At 32.4% G+C, this 26,402-nt stretch overlaps 1 protein-coding gene across 1 annotated transcript; it reads right to left on the minus strand.

Moving 5' to 3' along the window:
- Nucleotides 1-25,768, minus strand: LOC143073378 (eukaryotic translation initiation factor 3 subunit I-like). The gene is made up of 9 exons (XM_076248874.1): nt 25,650-25,768; nt 11,868-12,048; nt 11,109-11,174; nt 10,589-10,729; nt 9,464-9,585; nt 8,927-9,037; nt 2,249-2,338; nt 1,055-1,221; nt 1-171 (listed from the first exon to the last, which is right to left on the minus strand). Exons 1-9 carry the CDS (start codon nt 25,650-25,652, stop codon nt 90-92), a joined length of 963 nt encoding a protein of 320 aa, XP_076104989.1. The 5' UTR covers nt 25,653-25,768; the 3' UTR covers nt 1-89.
- Between the last annotated feature and the right edge of the window lie 634 nt (nt 25,769-26,402).

Here is a 26,402-nt window from a genome sequence, read left to right on the forward strand (position 1 = left end):
TCCGTTTTGAGATTTTATTTTTGTCATAGGTCCACATTTCCATTCAGAAGGTATCTAGTCACAATAATTTCTTCTAATTTTAAACACTTTTAGTAGTCCAATTTGAAATCAAAGTAGTTAGGGTCAAAATAATGAACCCTCACATAACCATCCTCTCCACCACTGCTGTAACTGAAACAAAATAAAACTTTATCAAAATATTGATTAATATATATATCCCTTCAATTATGACTGTTTTTAGGGTTCATGTTTTTTATTTCATTTTTATTGGAGAAGGAGATTCATGTCAAAATTCTTGTGCAAACAGTTTTGAAGTGTAAAGCAAACTTTCAATTTTTTTCGACAATTTATTCACCCTTATCCCTAAATTCACTGTAAATAATGCACAAAGGAGAAATTTCTTAGCAGTGATATGCCATCAAACTTTCTGCTTTTACCCCTTAATAACACTCCATTGCAGCTATATTAATTTAATGTCTTTAATCTTACCAACAAACTGACAACTATTAAGGGACGACATCAAAAGTTCAATGTAGGATAAAAAACTTAATTCACATAGTTTTTTCACTGACCCCCCCACCCCCCATCTTAACTTAATTTGAGAAAAATTGATTTACCTATATGGATATAAGTAAAATCGATTTTTTATTAACAAAACTTGCAGCAATGTTGACCCCCCCACCCCCAAACTATTTGATTTAAGTTTTTTATCCTACATCGATCTTTTGATGTCGTCCCTAACAGTCAATGATACAAAAGTATTGAAGACTTACAGATGCATTTCTTACATGCACTTTTTTATATATCAAAGCCAGCATTCTCTACACACATTAAAACCAGAAACTATTTGTTGATTGTTGAATATTATTTGTCTGGCGTATATAAAAACTTATATCCATTATTTTTACACATAATAATTGCAAACTTTTATATAACTTTGATGAAGGAAGAAGAATTTCTAAACTTAACTCGAGTTAATATTTCAATACTATCAGTTAACTAAAACTGACTTGAAGTATGGTAATATTTAATAAAACTATCAGTTATAACATACCTTTTACCATCTGGATGATATCTAACACAATTAATGGGACCAAAATGACCTTTCACTCTTCCAAACTCTTCCTCAAATATTAAACTGAAGAATCTTGCATCAAACTTTCCTATTTTTGTTGATGTTGTGGTTACCATGGAAGCTTCCTGACCTCCACCAACAACAACCTTAAAATAGTACATGTACCAATTACTTAAATGACATCATTGATGATAATATCAATAATATTTGGTCAAAATTGTAAGTTCCTTTTCTTTAAACAGGGTAATGATATTTTTTGTCTATTGAAATTCCAGGTCTATTCAAGGAGTATTCATCATTTTTTTTCAAGGTCTGTTATTGGTAATGATTTTAGGCAAAAATTGGAAACATCTCTTTTAATTCATACTTGAAAACAGTATAAACCAGAAGCCTTTCTTTTAACATGGTTATAAATATCTGCTACCATGACTAATACATATCTTTTTACAAAGTTTCAACAGACATACAATTACAACGAAAAACAAAACAAAAAATTCTTGATAAACACTGGAGCTATATTATATCTGGCTGACAAAACTTGTCACAAGTCAGTATAGGTGCGAGAATGGCTATCATTAAGGATGTTCGCTCCTCTTCTATTTGAATTTTTGCCAGATATTCGGAATCCTCTGGTTTTATCCATGTAGTGCCATTAAAAAGAAAATTCCGCTAACCCCTACTTTTCTTTTCATAATTTTATTACATATAGTTTAAAAAGTCGTATTTGAAAATGCTATAAAATCCTTGATATTTTTTCATAATTTCTTAAAGAAAAAGGGTGCCAATGTTATATGTATGAAAAGTCTAGAGAGAATTATTTCCCGCCAAATTTTCAATGGCATACATCTCGAAAACATGCACACAGACCCTTCATTTTATTCTGCTTTTTCAGTTCCTTTATTTATATACTATCAACAGTCTTTTAAAAGGCTTGTTATTTTGAAACATAGTAGCAAACATCCTTAAGTTTTTGAAAACTAGGTTTTGTTTTTGGATATACAAAAAAATTTTCCAAAGGAGAACACACACAATAAAATTCAGGCCTATTTCCCTGTTTTCATGGAAGCATGCAAGTGGAATCCAATAAACCTATACTCAATTTAAATTACACATTAAATTTAAGATCTTTTTTTATATCAAACCTCATTTCAAAATTGTACAAATATTACTCACATGTTCTAAGTTAGGACTAATAGATGCTGAATTTACAGGTCTCTCAGTTTTATATGTCTTTATAAGTTCTAAACTGTTTGTATCAAACAACTGAAATATATAAACGTTATGTTAATTAAATATCATGTAACCTAAAATTTAAAGAAGAAATTAAAGTATTCCACAGTTTAGATGCTTCATACTATTTTCAAAAGGTTTAAATTCTAAATTCTAGTGTTTACATCCACTTACTGTAAATTCAGAAATTATTGCGTGCATTTATTATTGCTATTTTGTCATTTTTTACTTAAATGCGATTTTAATTTTTACAATTTTCATCAAAATCATGATAAATTCATGTAAAATATTTCAAAATGCGAGTTTAAATTATTGCGTTTACAACTCTGTAGCATTTTTCGCAATAATGAAAACCTCGCAATAATTTCTGAATTTACAGTATTTGATTCAATCTGGATTAGGCTAATTTTATGCAATTCTACCAGCCAACTAATGAAATGTTATTGTTAAAAAACAATTTCTGTAGTATTAGTTTGACATAATGTTTCCTCCTACTGTGAAAACATGAAGATACATATGTAATATATAATGGAATCTTCCTACTGTGAAAACATGAAGATACATATGTAATATATAATGGAATCTTCCTACTGTGAAAACATGAAGATACATATGTAATATATAATGGAATCTTCCTACTGTGAAAACATGAAGATACATATGTAATATATAATGGAATCCTCCTACTGTCATAATTAATCTTGTAGAATTTTGAGAATTGAATTATACAATTAACTGCAAGAATCTACCTTGTTTTGACTTTATCAGGGGAAGGGTTAAAAAGGGAATATATAGCAAAGAATGGGAATATAAACCTATGCCACATAAAAATCCTCAAGACTGGTATAAACCTTTGATCCAAGTTTCATAAAAATAAGACAAGAAATGTAGGTGTGAGAGCATCCATGTGAACTACAAAGGAACTATTTTAAAAAGTGTCTAGTTTTCATTTATTCAATTCAATTCAATTCATTCAATTCAATATTTTATTGGAAAGAGCACAATAGAGGTGTGATCCAAATACAGACAATAATATATTCAACAACAACATCTATTATAAATGAAATAAAGATCCATGTAACAACAAGTCATAATTAATTTCTAGATATGGTTTATGGATACCATTACATTCAGAATTCATAATGATATCATACATATATACAGCATGATTATTCCAAGTTTTCATAATTTTACTTAAAAAACACAATCACCTATATAAGATATATGTGTATATGCACAAGCGGCTATAAAGAATTATTATCCGACGAAACAGTATGGTGGTCTCTCAAATCAAGAGCTTCTTCAATATACATACAAATTGATTTTAGTTCTTTTTCAGAATTGGGATTTCAAATTATTTGAATTTATTTCATTGATTTTATATTTAGATCTAATTTTGTTATATTGAGGACATTCAATCAAGAAATGTATCTCATTTTCAATTTGTCCTGTGCAAAATTTACAAATCTCTCATTAGAGGGTATTATTGGTCTTGCATACCTATATTGTACCAGTTCTATTGCTAATAAGTGTGCACTTATGCTTAATTTGGTGAGTTTTTTTCTAAGATATTTAGGAACATTAAAGTTTAAGTATTCTTGTTTTTTAAATTCAGTATAAATTTTACTAAATAAATGGGGAATGTGTCCATAGGGACACAGATGATGCCCCCGCTAGCATATAACGCTATAAAGTGTCATAACTCAAGAACCATAAAAGTGACATTTCCAAAAATTGAACTTAAACTGAGTTTTGTGGTAAAAATTATATATACATTTCATTACATTTAGTTGAGACAGATTAAACTCAAGTTAAAGAACGGAAACGAAAAATCAGCATTTTTTTTTTTCATTTGTAAAGGGCCATAACCCTAGAACAGTAATCAAAGTGCTTGTAAGCACTAAATGGTAAAGATTGCTTTTATTTATCAGTGGGAACTAAAATTGAATAATGCATTGTATGAAGCATTGGTTGTAGTTGATTCAACTACCATCTGGACAAAGAAAGATAACTCCAATTTTCAAAAAAGAAAATATTTGAAACTTATGCAGAGAGTATAAGTGTTGTTTATTCAGATGGAATGGTTTCTTCCATGAAATGGGGCAGTTGATTCCATTGTAAGGTCAAAGGTCATGCCTAATTTGGTCTGTCTGATATCAGGGATTAGGTTCTCAGGTTACAATTGCAGGCTGCCAGCTTCTCACTTTTGATTTGGCTGTTGAATACAAAGGACGTTTACTCTATAGGAATAAGTTTTCAATTTCACCCACCATCCACCCCAATCTACCACCTTCAATATTTCACTGAATGTGGGAACAGTTCTCAGCAACCCAGTGGTGTTTTATTAATAAATGACCATTACTAATTTCACCACTGGTTTATTTCTCTTCTTATCCCCAAGTAATTAACTACTTTTCATCTCTCCACCGTCAATTCAACCCCTTTTCGTAGCACCCTGCTACGAGATGAAGCATCGCTTCATCCCCTTTTTGGAAACCTCTGCGTTCCAGTTGATTGGCGGAGTGTCCATGTCCACGGGGCTTGGCTACCCACTATACCAAGTGTCGTCGACAGGGCCTGGAGCAAAATTTTCCCAGCTGAGATACTGACTCCCAAAGGGCAAACTTATATTATAACTAGAGGCTCTAAAGAGCCTGTGTCGCTCACTTTGGTCTATGTGAATATTAAAGGAAGCAGATGGATTCATGACAAAATTGTGTTTTGGTGATGGTGATGTGTTTGTACATCTTACTTTACTGAACATTCTTGCTGCTTAAAATTATCTCTATCTATAATGAACTTGGCCCATTAGTTTCAGTGGAAAATGTTAGTAAAAATTTACAAATTTTATGAAAATTGTTAAAAATTGACTATAAAGAACAATAACTCCTAAGGGGGTCAATTGACCATTTCAGTCATGTTGACTTATTTGTAAATCTTACTTTGCTGAACATTATTGTTGTTTACAGTTTATCTCTATCAATAATAATATTCAAGATAATGACCAAAAACAGCAAAATTTCCTTAAAACTAACAATTCAGGGTCAGCAACCCAACAACGGGTTGTCCGATTCATCTAAAAATTTCAGAGCAGATAAATGTTGACCTGATAAACAATTTTACACCATGTCAGATTTGCTCTAAATGCTTTGGTTTTTGAGTTATAAGCCAAAAACTGCATTTTACCCCATGTTCTATTTTTAGCCATGGCGGCCATCTTGGTTGGATGGACGGGTCACCGGACACATTTTTCAAACTACTAACCCAAAAGATGATTGTGGCCAAGTTTGGATTAATTTGGCCAAGTAGTTTCAGAGGAGAAGATTTTTGTAAAAGATTACTAAGATTTACGAAAAATGGTTAAAAATTGACTATAAAGGGCAATAACTCCTAAAGGGGTCAACTGACCATTTCAGTCATGTTGACTTATTTGTAAATCTTACTTTGCTGAACATTATTGCTGTTTATAGTTTATCTCTATCTATAATAATATTCAAGATAATAACCAAAAAGAGCAAAATTTCCTTAAAATTACTAATTCAGGGCCAGCAACCCAACAACGGGCTGTCCGATTCATCTGAAAATTTCAGGGCAGATAGATCTTGAACTGATAAACAATTTTACCCCCATGTCAGATTTGCTCTAAATGCTTTGGGTTTTGAGTTATAAGCCAAAAACTGCATTTTACCCCATGTTCTATTTTTAGCCATGGCGGCCATCTTGGTTTGATGGCCGGGTCACCGGACACATTTTTCAAACTACTAACCCAAAAGATGATTGTGGCCAAGTTTGGATTAATTTGGCCCAGTAGTTTCAGAGGAGAAGATTTTTGTAAAATATTACTAAGATTTACGAAAAATGGTTAAAAATTGACTATAAAGGGCAATAACTCCTAAAGGGGTCAACTGACCATTTCAGTCATGTTGACTTATTTGTAAATCTTACTTTGCTGAACATTATTGCTGTTTACTGTTTATCTCTATCTATAATAAATTTCAGGGCAGATAGATCTTGACCTGTTTAACAATTCTACTCCTGTCAGATTTGCTCTAAATGCTTTGGTTTTTGAGTTATAAGCCAAAAACTGCATTTTACCCCTATGTTCTATTTTTAGCCATGGCGGCCATCTTGGATGGTTGGCCGGGTCACCGGACACATTTTTTAAACTAGATACCCCAATGATGATTGTGGCCAAGTTTGGTTTAATTTGGCCCAGTAGTTTCAGAGGAGAAGATTTTTGTAAAAGTTAACGACGACGCCGGACGACGCCGGACGCCAAGTGATGAGAAAAGCTCACTTGGCCTTTTAGGCCAGGTGAGCTAATAAAAGTGAAACTTTATCAAGCCTTTGTTATCAACAGCCTTATCAATTTGTCGAAGTACTTGCGTTAGGTTTAGTCATTTGTCTGGTTCTGGTTTTATATGGTCAGTAATTGTGGTTCTTCATCTAAAGACTGGCCGAGAGACTAGCATTGGTCCCATGTGGTATATACATGTACATGTTTATGATGAGTATGATTTGCCACCAGCTGTTCCAGGGTTAAAGGGCAACACATAAAGAAACTATGTTATAGAGGATCCTCAAACTTAAGTTAGAGGTCTGAAGGTAATCATGAGGCACAGTAGTATCCAGGATCACATAGAATGTGTTAGGGGCGTCACTTGGCATTCGTCGTTCCCTATATGTGCTAACATGTCATGTAGATCTCAAGTCATCACTGGGCATCCGTCTATCAATATTACTTAAGATGTCATTTCCTCAAGGACAAAAGAATAAATTTAGAAAAAAAATGAAAAATTTTTAATTTAAAGGGCCATAACTTTAGAACGGTAAAAGTGACCCCACCAAAATTCAAATTTGAACTGTGTTAAGTGGTAATAAGCATTGTGTATAAGTTTCATAACATTTGGTTGAGGCAAACTGAAGTTACAGAACGGAAACAAAAAATTTAGCAATTTTTCCATTTGTAAAGGGGCATAACTTTAGAACGGTAAAAGTGACGCCACCAAAATTCAAACTTGATTTGTGTTTTGTGGTAATAAGCATTGTGTATAAGTTTCATAACATTTGGTTGAGTAAAACTAAATTTAGAGAACGGAAACCAATTTTGGGACGTACAGACGTACAGACAGACAAGAGTAAAACTCCACTACAGCAAGGGCATAAAAATAAAAGTTTACCACAGTTTCCACCTTTTATTCTAGATAGTTCAAATATAATTTTTTTTTGTAGAAATCTTCGTTTCTGTTTGAAATTTATATTACAATGATTGTTTAAGGGTATTCTAATATATTTTGATAATACAGATAATTTATTAGACCATGAATTTTCACTACTTATTAGAGTTTTGTCCACTTCAAAAGCAGCCTTGAGAATTTCATGTGGACCACCAGACTGTTCAACAATATCACTGAGAAGGACATAGTATTTATTCAAGTTGATAACATTTAATGCAAATAGGTAATGTACCCAATCCACACCGCACTGCTAGATTGGAAGACTTTCCATGAACCCCAAGTATGTTTTTAAATATGGAATTTTGTGTTTTTTCAAATTTACTTTTGTCTAATGTTTCAAAATTTGGTTTGAATTCTGATATCCATACTTCTGATCCATAAGTTAAAATAGGAATTATCACAGAGTTTAAAAGCTGGAGCCAAATTTTAACAGACAAGTTTTCAATGTATGGGAGTTTAGAGGCAACACAAAATATGCTTTTTTAGCTTTATCTGAGAGGCTTGACACTACCTGTATAAATTTTCTAGAGCTATGAAAAAATCAACTCCTAAATATTTATAATAATCAACGATTTCGATAGCATTAGAACTGTAATAAAGAAGAAATTTTCTTTATTTACTTTTTTTAAGAGAAAATTATAATTTTTGTTTTCTTGAAGTTCACATCTAGTTTCCATTCAGCACTATATTTTTGCAAAGAATCAAGACAGTTCTGGAGACCAGTTGCAGATTCAGATATCATTAACAAATCATCAGCATACAATAAATGGTTCAATTTTTGATCATGTAAATTAACTGCACTAGTTGATTTGGTATCAAAGTATTTTCCTATATCATCGACAAATATATTAAATAAAGTAGGACTTAAACTGTCTCCTTGTTTGACTCCCTGACTAGCAAGAAAAGGCTTAGTAAACATATTCTGATATTTACATGAATATAACGTATTAGAGTACATGTCATGCAGTATGTTATAAAATATAGAAATTAAGTGTGATTATCACTTTGGTGAACAACTGTTTCACAATTTTTATGTTGGAGCTTTTTATATGGTTTTCTCATTGTTGAAGACCGCACAGTGACCTATAACTGCTTAAATCCACTTCATTTGAACTCTGGTGCATAGTTGTCTCTTTGCCAATCATACCTCTTCTCCATATTTCTAAATAAAATTCTTTTTTAACAATTGTGAAAGCAGAATTAAACTTTGAAAACTGATTCAACAGTTTTGTACACCTCCACTGATTGTGATCTTCAAAAATGAAGGTATTTGTACGATCTGCTGATCTTTTCCAATCCATACCCACTTTAAAAAAAATGATCTGTACATCAGATTTTTATTAAGCTGTGCTATTTATAGAATACATTTTTCTCCCTAACATACCTTGGCTGTGTGATCTTTAGATGCTGCTATAAACATTGTCATATCAGCAGAATACTGCATATCATTGATAGCCTTTGTATGGATTCTACAATTGTCATTCTTTTCACCAGTCTGAAATAATGGAAATGATGATAATAGACAAGGAACATGTAGTATAGAAATAATTTTGGCGAAATAAAAAATATTGATAGTAAGAAAAAAATGTACACATTATCAATCAATAGTAAACAAAATACCTTAAGTGCAAAATGTATCAATAGTCAAGGGGAACAACTGCTATAAAGTTAAAAAGTATGTTTAACTTTAATACAATTTTGTTATGTAGGAATATTGCCTTTTACACCCACACATCCATTTTCTTTGCATAAAGGTTTCAAACAATAAATTCACAACACAAATGGTTTGTAAATGGTAAATTAGTCCTACATTTACGCTATTCATCCTACGTTTGTGCTAATTTGTCCTACGTTTGCGCGAAAATTTTCCACAAATGTGCCACAAAACTCATAAATTTTGAGCTTTTTGAGTAACAAGTACCTTGAAATCATATTGACAGATTTCTCCATCCTCATGTCCTGTCAGTATATATTCTTCATAAGGTCCCCACATAGCAGATGTAATCTTCTTGTCAGGCATAGGTATAACCATTACTGGGGAAGCTAAAATCATGGAATTAATGATAAAGTGTTTAATATAAACACAATTTAACATATATTGCGTTGTACTACATGTATATGATTATTGCACTAACATGGAGGAATATTGTTCAGAGCATTATATCATATTGCACAAGCTTGCAAGATTTGACATATTAATACCTTTTTATGGGCAGAATTTTTATGGTAAGCAGTTACTAAATCCTGATTTTACCCAGGGGATTCTATAATAATGATTACTTTAACCCTCTCCTTTGACAGGAGAACATTTGAATCAAGTTCATAAGATTTACCTCATTATTAAGTTATTTTTCAGCAACTTATATTTAAAAATTATTCTTTTTATTCAACTTTGTTAAAAAAAAATTTACTGCAAGGCATTCACATTCTATTATTTATAACACAATACCCTCCCTATATTTTCAAAAGTACAAAATGCTGAATCTAAATGCATGTGTAAATCATTACAGCACATCACTTTTAAATTTCCCAATTTAAGTTGTCAGTAGCAAACCTATATTGTAAATCCTAATTCTTTGAATTTATTAGCAACTGGAGACTTCCTGTTTATATTTAATAACTCAAAATCTAAAGTACCTTACAAAAGAAAAGGGTCTCATATTTTAGAGTCATGGGACACAGATTTGAGAAAAGGACAATATTTGAGGCTATACATACTTTTGACTTTTACATTTTGATCTCCATATTCAGTTGTTGTCTAAATTCTAAGGTTATTTTTCAAAGGAATTAAACATTTTCAATTTCTTTATTTATCTTTCTTCACTTTTTGTACACCATTAAGAACTTGTCACATGTTGAATTCTTCATTTTTTATTTTATTAATTTAGTTTAAAGTTTCAACACTGAGTGATTTTTATACTTTCTATAAACTATTACAAGTATTAAAAACAATCAATGTCAACAACTGAGATAAATGACCAAAGTATATTGTTTGTAAATTTGAAATTTGTTGGTTTTTTTTTAGTTCTTAAATTCTGAAACTTACAAGTATCTGTCACATCATAGATGTAAATTTCACATGGATGTCCCATAGTTTTGTCTGTTGTAAACATTATATATCGACCACTGAATGAAAAGTTGCATGCTCTTACAGCTGTTTTGGTTTCTATATTAGCTAACTGTTTTCCTGGAAAAAAACAATGAATAAATGTGTTTAAAAAAATCTGCAGAGCAATAATAGAATGGAAATACTTTATTAAGAATAACACTGATGATGTTTATAGAAATTCCTTATCACAGCAATTATCGTACAGGTTTAATTTTTTTCAAATTTTTTTTTTCTCCACGACTGACTGACAATACAAAATATTACAAGGTCAAATGAATAAATTTTTATGGCAGCTTTAATTTAAAAGTAATCAAATAATATAAGTGCTTGTCTATGAAACTGTTAGATGAAAAATGACAGCCATGAAATAGCGCAATAGTGCTGAATGTGGCGTGAAGCACCAACCGATCACTCAATTTATTTACTTACTTTTTTAGTAATATTAGATAAAGCTTACCTGTTTCACAATCCCATATTCTACATGTGTTATCAGCTGATGCTGTTAAAACTTTTGTTGTATCCCCTGATTTATGTTAAGGCAACAATCAATTTGATGATTATAGAATAACTAATCAAGGAATTTAAACAGAGAAAAATATTCAACAAGTGATTAAACAACACCTTAATTCACGTACGCGAGTACACATGAGTTAACTATCAGTGTTATTTGGTCACAAATATTTTATGATATTTGAATTCTTTGATTAGTTATTCTTTTTATTACATTGGCAAATGCCTTTTTATTTTATGAAATTAAATTAGAAAATGTAAGGAACTATATCTTTGTCTACGCCTTCACAATTTGTTTTGATCTAACGTAATCGACAACGTCTTGACAACGCCTACTGTTGTATGACGACAGACATGTCAGAGGAGTGAAATAACTACGTTTATTTCGTGAAATTATCGGTTTTTATTTCTATGGGAAATCAATGTAATTTATTACAACCGTAATTCATTGCAACCAATGTAATAATACAATTTAACACTGAACTAAGGCTATGGGGATGTCTCACTGTCAAAAGGTTACTATCATTAATAAGTCAGTCAGACTACAATGGTAAAATGACTTACAGAAAAATTACTTTGGGTTTGTTAGAAATGTAAATTTACCAATCTGTACTCTCAAAATGAAGACCAAATTTACAAAGATTAATGATAATTCATGTGTTTTACTATTCTTCTTGACTTAAACAGAAGTATAATTTGAGGATACAGTTGACATCAATACTCCACACTGCACCATTATGTCCTCTGAATGATCCTAATCTCTCTCCATTTAGGGAGTACCATACATTGGGCTGGTTATCTTTAGCACTTGAAAATATCAAGTCACCTTCTCTGTTGTACTTAATACAGGTGATTGATCTCTCGTGTCCGTGTAATAAAATTGGCTTCTGTAAATAGAAAAAAAAATATTCCCTTGAACTTGACAGTTGTAGGAAATTATAAAAGCATTTCATTGCAGTAAAAACCAGATGCTCCGCAGGGCGCAGCTTTATACGACCGCAGAGGTTGAACCCTGAACGGTTGGGGCAAGTATGGACACAACATTCAAGCTGGATTCAGCTCTAAATTTGGATTGTGATTAAATAGTTGACACAGCATAGGTTTCTGACACAGAATGAATGTGGTCTAATGAACTTAAAAAAAATATGTTTGCCTTTAAACAATTCACTATGCTGTTGAATATTAATCCTCTCAAAAAAATGTTTGAAGAAATTTTCTTTTTATTTATGAAATCTGAAATGAAAAAAATTGACCCCCCAATTTTTTTTTCACATCCCCCTTTCCCTTATTTCAAAACTGATCTCAATTCAAATTTCTAATGAAGTTTGCAACAATAACTACTCATTTAAATACATCATAAAATATTAAAATGTAAAAAAAGTGCTTGTTATTACTGAATGGTAAAGATTGTTTTAATCTATCAATTGGTAGTAAAAGTGAATACATTGTATATTGTATAAAACAATGATTTAAGTTGATTCAACTACTATTCTGGACAAAGAGAGATAACTCCAATTGAAATCCAATTGGAATTTCTTGCTATTGCACAATATTGTGCAATTAGATATTTTTTGCTATTGTGCAATACTGTGCAATTGAAAATATTTGCTATTGCACAATACTGTGCAATTGAAGATTTCTTGCTATTGCACAATACTGTACAATTGAAGATTTCTTGCTATTGCTGAATACTGTGCAATTGAAAATTTCTTGCTATTGCACAATACTTAATATAATAATTTTGGATCCTGATTTGGACCAACTTGAAAACTGGGCCCATAATCAAAAATCTAAGTACATGTTTAGATTCAGCATATCAAAGAGGCCCAAGAATTCAATTTTTGTTAAAATCAAAATTAGTTTAATTTTGGACCCTTTGGACTTTAATGTAGACCAATTTTAAAACGGGACCAAAAATTAAGAATCTACATACACAGTTAGATTTGGCATATCAAAGAACCCCAATTATTCAATTTTTGATGAAATCAAACAAAGTTTAATTTTGGACCCCGATTTGGACCAACTTGAAAACTGGGCCAATAATCAAAAATCTAAGTACATTTTTAGATTCAGCATATCAAAGAACCCCAAGGATTCAATTTTTGTTAAAATCAAACTAAGTTTAATTTTGGACCCTTTGGACCTTAATGTAGACCAATTTGAAAGCGGGACCAAAAATTAAGAATCTACATACACAGTTAGATTCGGCATATCAAAGAACCCCAATTATTCAATTTTTGATGAAATCAAACAAAGTTTAATTTTGGACCCTTTGGGCCCTTTATTCCTAAACTGTTGGGACCAAAACTCCCAAAATCAATACCAACCTTCCTTTTGTGGTCATAAACATTGTGTTTAAATTTCATTGATTCCTATTTACTTAAACTAAAGTTATTGTGCAAAAACCAAGAATAATGCTTATTTGGGCCCTTTTTTGGCCCCTAATTCCTAAACTGTTGGAACCAAAACTCCCAAAATCAATCCCAACCTTTCTTTTGTGGTCATAAACCTTGTGTCAAAATTTCATAGATTTCTATTAACTTCAACTAAAGTTATAGTGCGAAAACCAAGAAAATGCTTATTTGGGCCCTTTTTGGCCCCTAATTCCTAAAATGTTGGGACCAAAACTCCCAAAATCAATCCCAACCTTCCTTTTGTGGTCATAAACCTTGTGTTAAAATTTCATAGATTTCTATTCACTTTTACTAAAGTTAGAGTGCGAAAACGAAAAGTATTCGGACGACGACGACGACGACGCAGACGACGACGCCAACGTGATAGCAATATACGACGAAAAATTTTTCAAATTTTGCGGTCGTATAAAAAACTGTCATAGATATTCATCTTTGGTTTTTCAAAGCACCATTATCTTTTTATTTGGTGTTTCTATAGAATATTTTAGAAACTTGAGGTTACATGGTTACTACAGCTTGTACACAGGAAGAAAAGAAACATAGAACTGGACGAAATAAAACTTTACTCATACCAAGTATTTCTTTATTAGAACAAAGATAAATTCTGCAAATTTTTTGAAAAGTGCAAATTTAACAAAGACTAATAGGGGAAAATCAATGGCGGTATTACACCTGTACAAATGTATTCATGCCAATTCTTCATCTAAACCTCTGAGTTTTTGAAAATCATGGTTACTCATGTTGTATATAGCCAAGGGTTTCACAATGTTAATTTCTACTTTAAGCAAATATGCAGTGATGCTATCCATGCCAGATATATAACATTGTACATTTACAATTCATGACAAAGTGAAATTTAGAACACCTTTTGAAAGATGATGAGATAAGTTGTTTCCTGAAGTCATTTAAGATTGAAGCAGTAAAGAGAACAGAATCCAGACAATTCAACTACACTACTGGATTTGCTAAATTCTTCTCTACAAGCCATGGCCAACAGAATCCAACTAAAAATTCAAAATAGTTATCAATCAAAAGTACCATGCTTAAAATTTAATACGCCAGATGTGAGCTTCGTCGACATAAGACTCCTCAGTGATGCTCAGATCAAAATAATTTATAAAGCCAAGCAAGTACAAAGTTGAGGAGAACCCAAAATTCCAAAAAGGTGTGCAAAATACGGCTGAGGTAATCTATGTTACTATAAAATGGACCATATAATTGACAATCATGTCAACACTGAAGTGCTGTGGCATCGACCCAGTGGTGTAAATTGTTATCAAAGGTACCATGCTTTCAATATATTACGCTAGACACGCGTTTTGTTTACATAAGACTATTCAGTGACGCTCAGATCAAAATAGTAATAAAACTTAACAAGTACAAAGTTGAAGGGCATTGAGGACCAAAAATTCCAAAAAGTTGTGCCAAATACCGCACAGTAATCTACTGAGTTTCTTGTTTGTGGACTCAAAAGTTAAGCTTGAAGGATGACACTTTTCTATATGACTAAGATTGCTTTGTATAGTGGTATTGTTGTCTTTTTTTCAAAACTACCTCTACCGTATTTATTGGGTAAAATGCATTATTTTTATTGAAATTGGGAAATTTGTTTATTTCAGAAACTGTAATATTTGTTCTGTCTATGAAGAAATAACATCAAAAATGTGGTGCACACTGAATGTGTAGCGGGTTGTGTTACAGTGTGCACCACATTTTTTATGTTATTTCGAGAAAAGACCAAGGATTTGTAGGACCACATTTAAAAAAATGTTGGTTTGCCATAGCCCGAGTGCCAGAAAAAAGATTGGGTCGGTAGGTAGGTTTTTTTTTTTTTTTAAATATAAATGGACTATTTAATAATAAACTCAGTAAAAGAAGTTGTCTCTGTTCTTATTGGTGATTTTTTAGTTATATAACTGTGATCAATTTTTCTGAAAGTGCAGTTTAAACTTTCTCTGAGGAATGTGGGATACATGTTTCCTGTGTATGGTATTGGTAGTATTAAAGCATTGTTGTGTCAGATGTATTGTACCTGTGCCTCCATGCAATTTAACAAGAATTTTAATATGTAAATAAATTTATTTCAAACTTAATCAAATAATCAAGAAATTTGCATTTATGTCTGACAAGTAATACAACATTACAAAACTTAGTACATGCAGCAGTAATAACAAGAACAGTTTCAGAGTTGTAAAACATTTTAACCAGATGCTCCGCAGGGCGTAGCTTTATACGACCGCAGAGGTTGAACCCTGAACGGTTAGGGCAAGTATGGACACAACATTCAAGCTGGATTCAGCTCTAAATTTGGATTGTGATTAAATAGTTGACACAGCATAGGTTTCTGACACAGAATGAATGTGTTCTAATGAACTTAAAATTTTGTTTCTCTTAGAGCAATTCACTATGCTGTTGAATATTAATCCTCTCAAAAAAATGTTTGAAGAAATTTTCATTTTTATTTATGAAATTTCAAATGAGAAAAATTGAACCCATTTTTTTTAATCACATCCCCCTTTCCCTTATTCCAAAACTAATCTCAATTAAAATTTCTAATGGAGTTTGCAACAATAACTACTCATTTAAATACATCATAAAATATTAAGATGTAAAAAAACTGCTTGTTATCACTGAATGGTAAAGATTATTTTAATTTATCAGTTGGTAGTAAAAAGTGAATATACATTGTATATTGTATATAACAAAGATTTAAGTTGATTCTGGACAAAGAAAGATAACTCCAATTAAAAAAAAATCTTGCTATTGCACAATATTTTGCAATTAGATATTTCTTGCTTACTATTCTGGACAAAGAAAGATAACTCTAATTAAAAAAAAATTTGCTATTTCACAATATTGTGCAATTAGATATTTCTTGCCATTGCGCAATACTGTGCAATTGAAAAGACTTGCTATTGCACAATACTTAATATAATAATTTTAGATCCTGATTTGGACCAACTTGAAAACTGGGCCCATAATAAAAAATCTAAGTACATTTTTGGATTCAGCATATCAAAGAACTTCAAGATTTCAATTTTTGTTAAAATCAGACTAAGTTTAATTTTGGACCCTTTGGACTTTAGAGTAGACCAATTTGAAAACAGGACCAAAAATGAAGAATCTACATACACAGTTAGATTTGGTATATCAAAGAACCCCATTTATTCAATTTTTGATGAAATCAAACAAAGTTTAATTTTGGACCCCGATTTGGACCAACTTGAAAACTGGGCCAATAATCAAGAATCTAAGTACATTTTTAGATTCAGCATATCAAAGAACCTAACTGATTCATTTTTTGTCAAAATCAAACTAAGTTTAATTTTGGACCCTTTGGACCTTAATGTAGACCAATTTGAAAACGGGACCAAAAGTTAAGAATCTACATACACAGTCATGACAGTTAGATTCAGCATATCAAAGAACCCCAATTATTCAATTTTGATGAAATCAAACAAAAGTTTAATTTTGGACCCTTTGGGCCCCTTATTATGTTGGGACCAAAACTCCCAAAATCAAACCCAACCTTTCTTTTATGGTCATAAACCTTGTGTTTAAATTTCATAGATTTCTATTTACTTATACTAACGTTATGGTGCAAAAACCAAGAAAAATGCTTATTTGGGTCCCTTTTTGGCCCCTAATTCCTAAACTGTTGGGACCTCAACTCCCAAAATCAATACCAACCTTCCTTTTGTAGTCATTAACATTGTGTTTAAATTTCATTGATTTCTATTTACTTAAACTAATGTTATTGTGCGAAAACCAAGAATAATGCTTATTTGGGCCCTTTTTTGGCCCCTAATTCCTAAACTGTTGAGACCAAAACTCCCAAAATCAATCCCAACCTTCCTTTTGTGGTCATAAACCTTGTGTTAAAATTTCATAGATTTCCATTCACTTTTACTAAAGTTATAGTGCGAAAACCAAGAAAATGCTTATTTGGGCCCTTTTTGGCCCCTAATTCCTAAAATGTTGGGACCAAAACTCCCAAAATCAATACCAACCTTCCTTTTGTGGTCATAAACCTTGTGTTAAAATTTCATAGATTTCCATTCACTTTTACTAAAGTTAGAGTGCGAAAACTAAAAGTATTCGGACGCCGGACGACGACGACGACGACGACGACGACGCAGACGCCAACGTGATAGCAATATACGACGAAAATTTTTTCAAAATTTGCGGTCGTATAAAAACCTCTGACAAATATCAGTGGCGGATCCAGGGGGGGGTTCCGGGGGTGCGCACCCCCCCTTTATTTTTGCCGATCAATGCATTTGTATCGGGACATATGTTTTGCACCCCCCCTTTGCCCTGGGTTAGCCTGGGTTAGCACCCCCCCTTTCGAAAATTCCTGCATCCGCCCCTGAATATCTAATCAAAGCACCAAAGGGTGCTATAGGCAGTTAATCAAAAACCCAAAGGCAAACTTGGCCACGTTCAGATGAATAGTGTAAAGAATTAGTCAAAATATTTATCTCAGGCATTGTTCTCAGCTATTTCTAAAGTATCAAATAATGCTTGTACAGTAATGTTTATGTTATGCAATCCTACCACTTTCAAAAGTTATTTCCAATTTATATTTATAAAGATTCAATGTCTGAGATTATACACATACACTGTCCTATGTTAGGGGAGAGTTTTGTGCCAGTTAAGATGTTTAAGCCTCCACATTCTGTATGTACCTGTCCATAGTGAGGACCCACTAATGCGGTGATTGTTGCTGTATATCATATTTATTTTTCATAATTGTTTTGTACTTTTTTTTAAATTTTATTAATTTCTTGTGTATACTTCTGATTTTAGTATGATGTCCAAGTTATTGTAAATACTCTTTTGTTCCGACGTTGGAAAGTCCCAGGCGGAAAGAACTGACTACCGGTAGCCGAAAAGTTCTCCAGAACTTATTAACTACATTGTAGTTACTTTGTTCTTCCTCTGGTTTAAAAGTTCCACCTGAACATGTGACTAGTTGAAATAGTTTACATTTTTGTTATCATGGTTATTGTGTTAAGGGGCCAGCAAAAGCAATCTTTTGGGTGTAGGAGTTTCTCCCTGCATTAAAGATCCATTGGTAACCTTCGACTGTTGTCTGCTCTAAGATCTGGTTATTGTCTCTATGACACATTACCCATTTTCACTGTCTGTCGATTTTTTTTACGTCTCAAATTATAACTGAATTAAAATATGTTGATTACGGTTTAACTGTCTTCCATTACTAATATCATAATAAAAAAAAAACATTTATTTAAACTTTCAATAACTGTAATAGTAAGAATTATGAAAAACTTGTTTAACTTCAACTTGTTGAAAACATATTAAACGTTTCTCGAGTCTCGTTAGTCGACTCGTTACCTTTTTATCGTATCATGCGATTTCTTTTCTTATTATTTTCATGGGGAAATCGTTTACCAGCATAAAGTTGCTGAAGGAACCGCATAGAATTGATTCAATAACACTTAACGAGTGTTTAAATGTGAAAAATTATAAAAAGAAACATAAAAAAGTCGTATTTTTCTGTACCGGAAATCGAAAAGTCCTTGTAAATCAAAAACAATTACGGTGTGATACGCGTCACAGATTCGGACTTAATATTTTACAAAATATGCGACTTTGAAGTTAAATTATGCTGTCCTTAAGAAAACAGTTGTAAACACATCACAATATTTATTGAACCACATCGAGCTTAATCAAAGCACGTGTAGCATTATGTTACATTGTACACAAAAGCGAAACAATCTTAAAATGACCTTGACATCGACCAATCAGAAAACTACAATAACAACAACTTAATTTGACAAGCATGAAGGTGATTTGCTAGAAATCGGAATAATATTAACAAGAAAACAAATGAGCATACATTAAAGATTACTGAATAAAGATGATTTAAATAATCTCAATCCCACAAAAAAACGAGTAAATTGATTAATAATAAAGTACCTATGTATCATCAGAATTCTCCCAATTTAAAAGGTACGTAAATTTCGTCTTCTATGTAATTTGAAATTGGCGCCAACTTATATCAGCTTATTAATAGACTACTGACGTATGTAATACGTATCGATGACAAACAATATTCCTACGACTTTTGCCATCTGGGAAATGTAAACGACTCATCTTTATAGATTTTCAACGATCAAATATTTCATACAATTGTTCTTTGACATCTTAGCCCAAAGCACAGAAGGTAATAAACTGTAGAAGGATTTCTATCGAGCACTACTTCCTATGTGCAACTTCAAAACTTATGGGAAAATCGACGATCATTTAACGTTTTTATGGTAATATTTTTTATATTCCAAAATAAAAAGTATGAAAAAAGTGCCAAATTAGTTATAAATAACATGATAGCCAGCCAGATAATAAAAGTGGCACATATTTCAGCATTTATTGGATAGAACATAAATCTAGGGTGCTCGCATAAAGCAGCTTAACTGCTTAAAAATGAAAATGACTTGAAGTGTTTTATACTTGTCTGACAGACACTGAGTCTTTGCATATATATTAACTATATAAATATATATAATATTAAATTAAAATGACCAGATACTGATTTATGAGCAGTTTAAAAATTTCACAAATTGATTTCTTGACCATACTACTTGGTGACTTTGATGGAGAGTTATCTCATTTACACTCATACCACATATTATTTATATAGCAGTAAGTACTGAAAGGGACTTAAATAGTAGTACATGTATATAAATTACTAGATATTGATTTCTGGACATGTACATGATAAATGTAACCTCTCTGATAATGGCAGCAGTATTTTCTTTTGAATATTTGAAGAAAATGCAAAATTACAATTTTAAAACCGTATTAAACTATTCACAGTAAATACTAAGATTATAAAAATTAAAAAGAATAGTTATAACATTTTCAACACAACCAACTGAATAGAACTCTTGCAAATTGCACATCAAGAGATTTCTCTGTGTTTATTTGATAGGATTTCTTTTTGGAACTTCACAGCCTGCCTGAAGACAGGCATTACAGACTGGCAACACTATTCTGTATTTGGCAGACAATTGTCTATCTTTAGAGGTTTCAAGTGTGCAACAGTAACAACAAATGTCATTTCTATTGATCTGTGATGCATAGTATGGAAACTCTATAGGTTTTCTGCAATCAAGTTGTAGCCAAACAAAAATCTTTCCATGAAGAATGTCTCCTGTAAAAGACAAAAATATTCAAAAACTGATATTTATTAATATATAAAAGCATCTCTAGGTCTATTTACACAATTCATAAACACAATTGACATATTTTACACTGCCAGGAAAATAATTTTACATCACAGGATATTTTCAAGCCCTAAATTCAATATGCTGTCTAGTGATTCTGTGACACAGTCAACTATCTTACTTTAAATTTGTATTTCCATTTACAAAGAATGACCAAACAAAATGTAACAGATGTACAAAAATAGTATTCTCATAAAAGTACAGTCTGACACCTTTCAGACTTATAAAAAATATGACAATTATTACCATCTGGACAGAGAATGCTTCCACAGGAGTAGTCAAATCTCTCAAGGAGTCTGTTGAGAGCTCTGTAGTCTTGGGTGGTCAGCTTGCTTTTACTGTATCCGGGCCCTTTATAGCTTCTAATTTTCTTTTCAATAGTCCATTTGCCAATTACCATTTTGATTCTGTTATTACACACTTTTTAAACAAATTACTTCCCTTTGTCAATCGTAGACTGGTTCCATACCGGACAAAAATGGCTTTTGCCAATGCAAAACATGATGAATTGAAAGTGATGTATCTGCGGTTTAACTAATTTTTCATGAAAAATAATTTCTGATGTCAAAAGTATTTAGCTGGACAACAAATTAATGTAATTAAAAGATTTGAAAACCTTAAAGATTACTCACATTACACACAGGTAAATTTGCTTTTCCTGCTAGCTCTCCATTGTAAATAAAAATTTATGTCCTCACAAGGGAGACAACTAAAAGAAGGGATCTCTTATTACAGGGTCAATTACGGGAATTGGCAAATAGCCTATTGGACATTGTTGTTAGCGTCCATGTCTGGACATCCGAATCAGTTTAGTGCTTTAAACCACAAGTATACACAGGTTGACATTCAAAGCAACTTTACGACCAAGACCGAAGTGGAGGAGAAAAAGACAACCGGATACGGAAAAGAACCCAAAAAAATCCGGAAATCGTAAAAATGAAAACAAAAAACACTTTACGATTTTTTGTCAATCAAACTTTACAGTAGGAAGGGTTTCAATCGGGTCGGTCGGGCTATGGTAAACAAACCCTTTTTTAATTTTGGCCCAGACAGAACAAATATTACAGTCATTACTTATAATTTTATTAAAGTAAAACATGACAAACATTCATGACGTCACAGTCTCATGACAAAATTATGACCATTAGTTGATAGACGCAACACTGTCAGCCAATCATAAGACGTGTTGCATCCAAAATTAAATTATTTTTATTTAAAACACATCTCTGACTTTTTTCTGACCTTTGCTGTCTTTTTTGCAGTTCATTAGGCCTAATAAAACCCTTTAAACTAAGTAAACCTATTCAGTATTTCACTTTATTAGATGACTCCTAATTTTGAAACAATTAAAAACTATCTGTATCTGTATGGGTACGTCGTAGATACCAATTCTGGCTTTTATACAACGGGAGTGAAGGCACCGTCGATTTACTGACGTTTCGCGAGAGCAGATTTAAAGCTCTCTACACTCGTTGCGCGAACAATAGTGTCTTCTAGATGGTTCCAATTTACAATTGTGGACACAAAGAATAAATTTGAATGTTGTGGTGTTTTACTGGTAGGAATGTCAAAACACCTGGTATTGTTCCTCACTTGCTTTCCAACTATGTTTGTGGCTTGATAGTTGTCAAACATTTTAGCTGTGATGGTTCATTTTGGTCTTGCTGATTTGAGGAAGTCGTCTGGATCAATAGCAGGTACCAGCCCCTCAACCACCTTGTACAAAAATATAAGTTTTTGGCTTGTGCATCTCAATTGTAATTCCTGTAGCTCTAATTTTGTAAGCATGTTTGTTATGCAGCCATCTTCTCTAGTTCTATAGTCGCCTGTGATAAAGCGTGCTGCTTGTCTTTGTATTTGTTCTAGCTTGTTTGAGTCTGCTATACTGTAGGGGTCCCATACTGTTGCAGTCTTCACGACGAGTGGCAGCCCAGGCAGCCCAGGCTAGTAAAATTGCTCTCGGGCCTGTAAAAATCAGACCTACAGGCCAACAGAATCTAACTAAAAATTTTCAAAAATTGAGCTGCGGGCCTGTAGATTTAGCAGTTCAGCGTGAGGAGACTGCTATTGATGCATATTCCATTGTTGATCTTACTAGAGAAATGTAAGAAGTTTTCTTACATTCCTGTGGTCAGTATCGTAAATTTTTTCTGAGGAAGCCCAAGGTTGAATTTGCCATTTTAGCAACGTTAGTTATGTGCGTGCTCCACTTCAGGTCTTCTGATATCTGCTCTCCTAGGTATGGGTTGCTCTGAACTTGTTGGAGTATGTGGCCGTTGAGTGTATAGAATCTCTGGCTTTTGTTCTTTATGCTTAGTATGTACATATAGCACTTTTTTGAGTTAAATCACATACCCCATTTATTTTCCCACTATATATCTGACTAAGACTAAGTTAAAGACAATAGTCAACAGAGATGCAAACAGTTTTTTTTTCCTGTCAGACATTGGGGCCTTCAGGGTACCAAGTTTTGCCAGACCCATCACATTTCTGCCAGACCTATATTTTCACTCAAAATTATCTATTTTTGTAATATTATGAAAAAAAACCAGCCCCCCCCTTTTTTTCCATTTTACCATCCCTTTAGTAGATGTAGAGTATAAAAAGTATTATCAGTTTCACCTCAAGAATTTTTTTATTTTTCATGAATAAATGTTAGCAGGTAATAAAAATGAAATTCTTACTGTTTATAAATAACAATGAAATGTAACTGTTTTCTGTTAAGGGGTTTCCCGAATTTTCCCGCCAAAAAGCACATGGCTTTCAACAATTGTAAACAAAGCATTCAATTTGTGATCATGGATTACAGCTTTAATTAATTGAATTTGGATATAGATATTCAACTTAAGGTACAGTCAGGCAATGTTTTTAATTTTTTTATGGATTAAAACTAATTTGAAAGAAAAGTTTAAAAAATAAAACAATTTTTGACATCAAAACAACAGACGATCTGAAATATAATATGAATATTCAGTGACTTATATATTTTTGGAACTCTGCTAGGGGTCAAAGTTACATCATTTTTCAAGCCAATGGTGTGTATTCTCTGTTACAACTAATCAACTGCGTTTGATATAAATATTTCAATAAATTGAGATGTCAAAACTTACCATTTCAAAACAGAAATTTATACTGCAAAAGGTTTATTTTTTGGGGGGATATTTGGAAGTTGTGTCAGGTTATAATATTTATCATTAAAACAGTTTGAACTCCCGATTTCTATTATGTAATCGAAGCCTTGCATGTTGTTCTATCTAATCATGCAACGTGGTTGTAAAATCACAATTTTATAAACAAAATACTCTGCTGGGACCGACAGGGAAATCAGTTTTGGCTGACCCAAGCAGACTAAAATATTGCCGGCCATCAGGTCCTGCAGAGCAACTAGTTTTGCCGGACCTGCATAAATTCTGCCCCTTAGGTCCGACAGGTCCGACGATTAGTTGCATCTCTGAGTCAATACCAATAAAAGGGTGCGAACGTGAAAGGGGTCTAACGTGAATTGACAGTAAAACCTCGTCTGACCCACTAAACAAGCCCCTGTGAACGGACCCAGCAGGTTGACAGCACAGGTATTTGGGGCATAGACCCCCCTTTTTTGGACCTCACTAAAATAGAAATTGTTTGGTGTTTTTTTATTTATTTTAAATTTTCTACAATGTATGAACATATATCAAGTCTCAACAATCCATTGCTAGTCGATTGCAATAACTTTTTTACTATCCATACGAGCCCCAAGTGAAAAAAGAAGAAGGTAATTACCTTTGATGACTGACCTACTTTCACTTTGGAGGATCAGGTCAGGAAATCGATAAAAATTTCATATAAAAACTCACTTACTTTTCATAAAAAGTACATCCTTAGATTCCTGAGATATTTTTCTCGACGTTTAAATAGGTCACATGGTGATCTGCGGAGGTTTTGTGTCTTGTTTTACTGGTTTTGTTCTACAATTGTCGTCCGTTTGAACCTCGATTCACGGAAGTGAAAATACATCGCCATCTGCGTGGTCTTTCGCTATGTTTCTATAACTCCGTTTGACTAAACTGCTTTCCTGTTTTTGGTTACCAGTTTTACAGATTGGTTCCAAATGCAATGTAGCTATAAGAAAAGGTAAGAGATATTCGAAAAAAGTATTTTTGCCGGTCTTTTAAAAATTAAAAAAAACAGTTAACAGGAAAGCAGTTTAGTCAAACGGAGTTATAGAAACATAGCAAAAGACCACGCAGATGGCGCTGTATTTTCACTTCCGTGAATCGAGGTTCAAACGGACGACAATTGTAGAACAAAATCAGTAAAACAAGACACAAAACCTCTGCAGATCACCATGTGACCTATTTAAACGTCGAGAAAAATATCTCAGGAATCTAAGGATGTACTTTTTATGGAAAGTAAGTGAGTTTTTATATGAAATTTTTATCGATTTCCTGACCTGATCCTCCAAAGTGAAAGTAGGTCAGTCATCGAAGGTAATTACCTTCTTCTTTTTTCACTTGGGGCTCGTATGGATAGTAAAAAAGTTATTGCAATCGACTAGCAATGGATTGTTGAGACTTGATATATGTTTATACATTGTAGAAAATTGAAAATAAATAAAAAACACCAAACAATTTCTTTTTTAGTGAGGTCCAAAAAAAGGGGGGTCCATGCCCCAAATACCTGTGGTTGACAGTTTAAAAGTGTATTGCCATCTGGTCTCGGTTTTTTTGGGAATAAATCCAATAAACTTGAAAATATTCCTTGGAACATAGCTTATTGGTATACTTTTATATGTATGTGTTTCATAAACAACAGTGAAAAATACTTTTCACTTATTATTCTTACCATTCTATTTGTTTTATTGTGAAATTCGTGTATAAACTTTCATGACAGCACGTTGACCGGAAATGAATCTGATTGGAGAAAGGGTTAAAACCTGTCATTCATGTTTGAGAACAGCTCCGTACTGTAGGCGTTATAATTTTCATTTCTTCTACCATAAACCAGGTAAATCAGTTTAACTTTTATATAATTCTTTGTCAATCACAAAGTAAATTTGAATACGAATATGATAACGACAACATTAACACACCAGTTCAACTCTGATTTAATATCAGTCAAGAAGCATATAAGATCAAATAAGAACATATACCGTGATATAGAATGAGAAGAACATAATTCAGTATAGAAACAAACAATATAGATACATAGTTACAATAAATTCTACTCATACATAACAAAAATACTTATCATAACACTAGACTATTTAGTAAATTCTCCAATTCGGCTCAGTTTAGAAGCCTGCAGATGCAGTCTTCAACGCTTATTGAAATGATTATGCATGATAATGTAACACATCGAAAAATTGGTACTTTTTGCGAACAAAATCAAAGAGAACAATCCTATTAGATTAGGCAATATAATTTTCACATGGTAATGGAATATGATACATTAGGCATTTTACATCTAATCTTTATTAGAGTATATGATTCTTTACAAAGAACAAAAATGTCGGCAACCACCCTAAAAGCTTACCAAATCTTTAAACAGATTTATTCAAGTTAGAAGATATATAGTTACAAAACTGTTGTCAGTTTA

The sequence above is a fragment of the Mytilus galloprovincialis genome, chromosome 1 (genome assembly GCF_965363235.1).
Source record: "Mytilus galloprovincialis chromosome 1, xbMytGall1.hap1.1, whole genome shotgun sequence".
In the NCBI taxonomy this organism is placed as follows: Eukaryota; Metazoa; Mollusca; class Bivalvia; order Mytilida; family Mytilidae; genus Mytilus; species Mytilus galloprovincialis.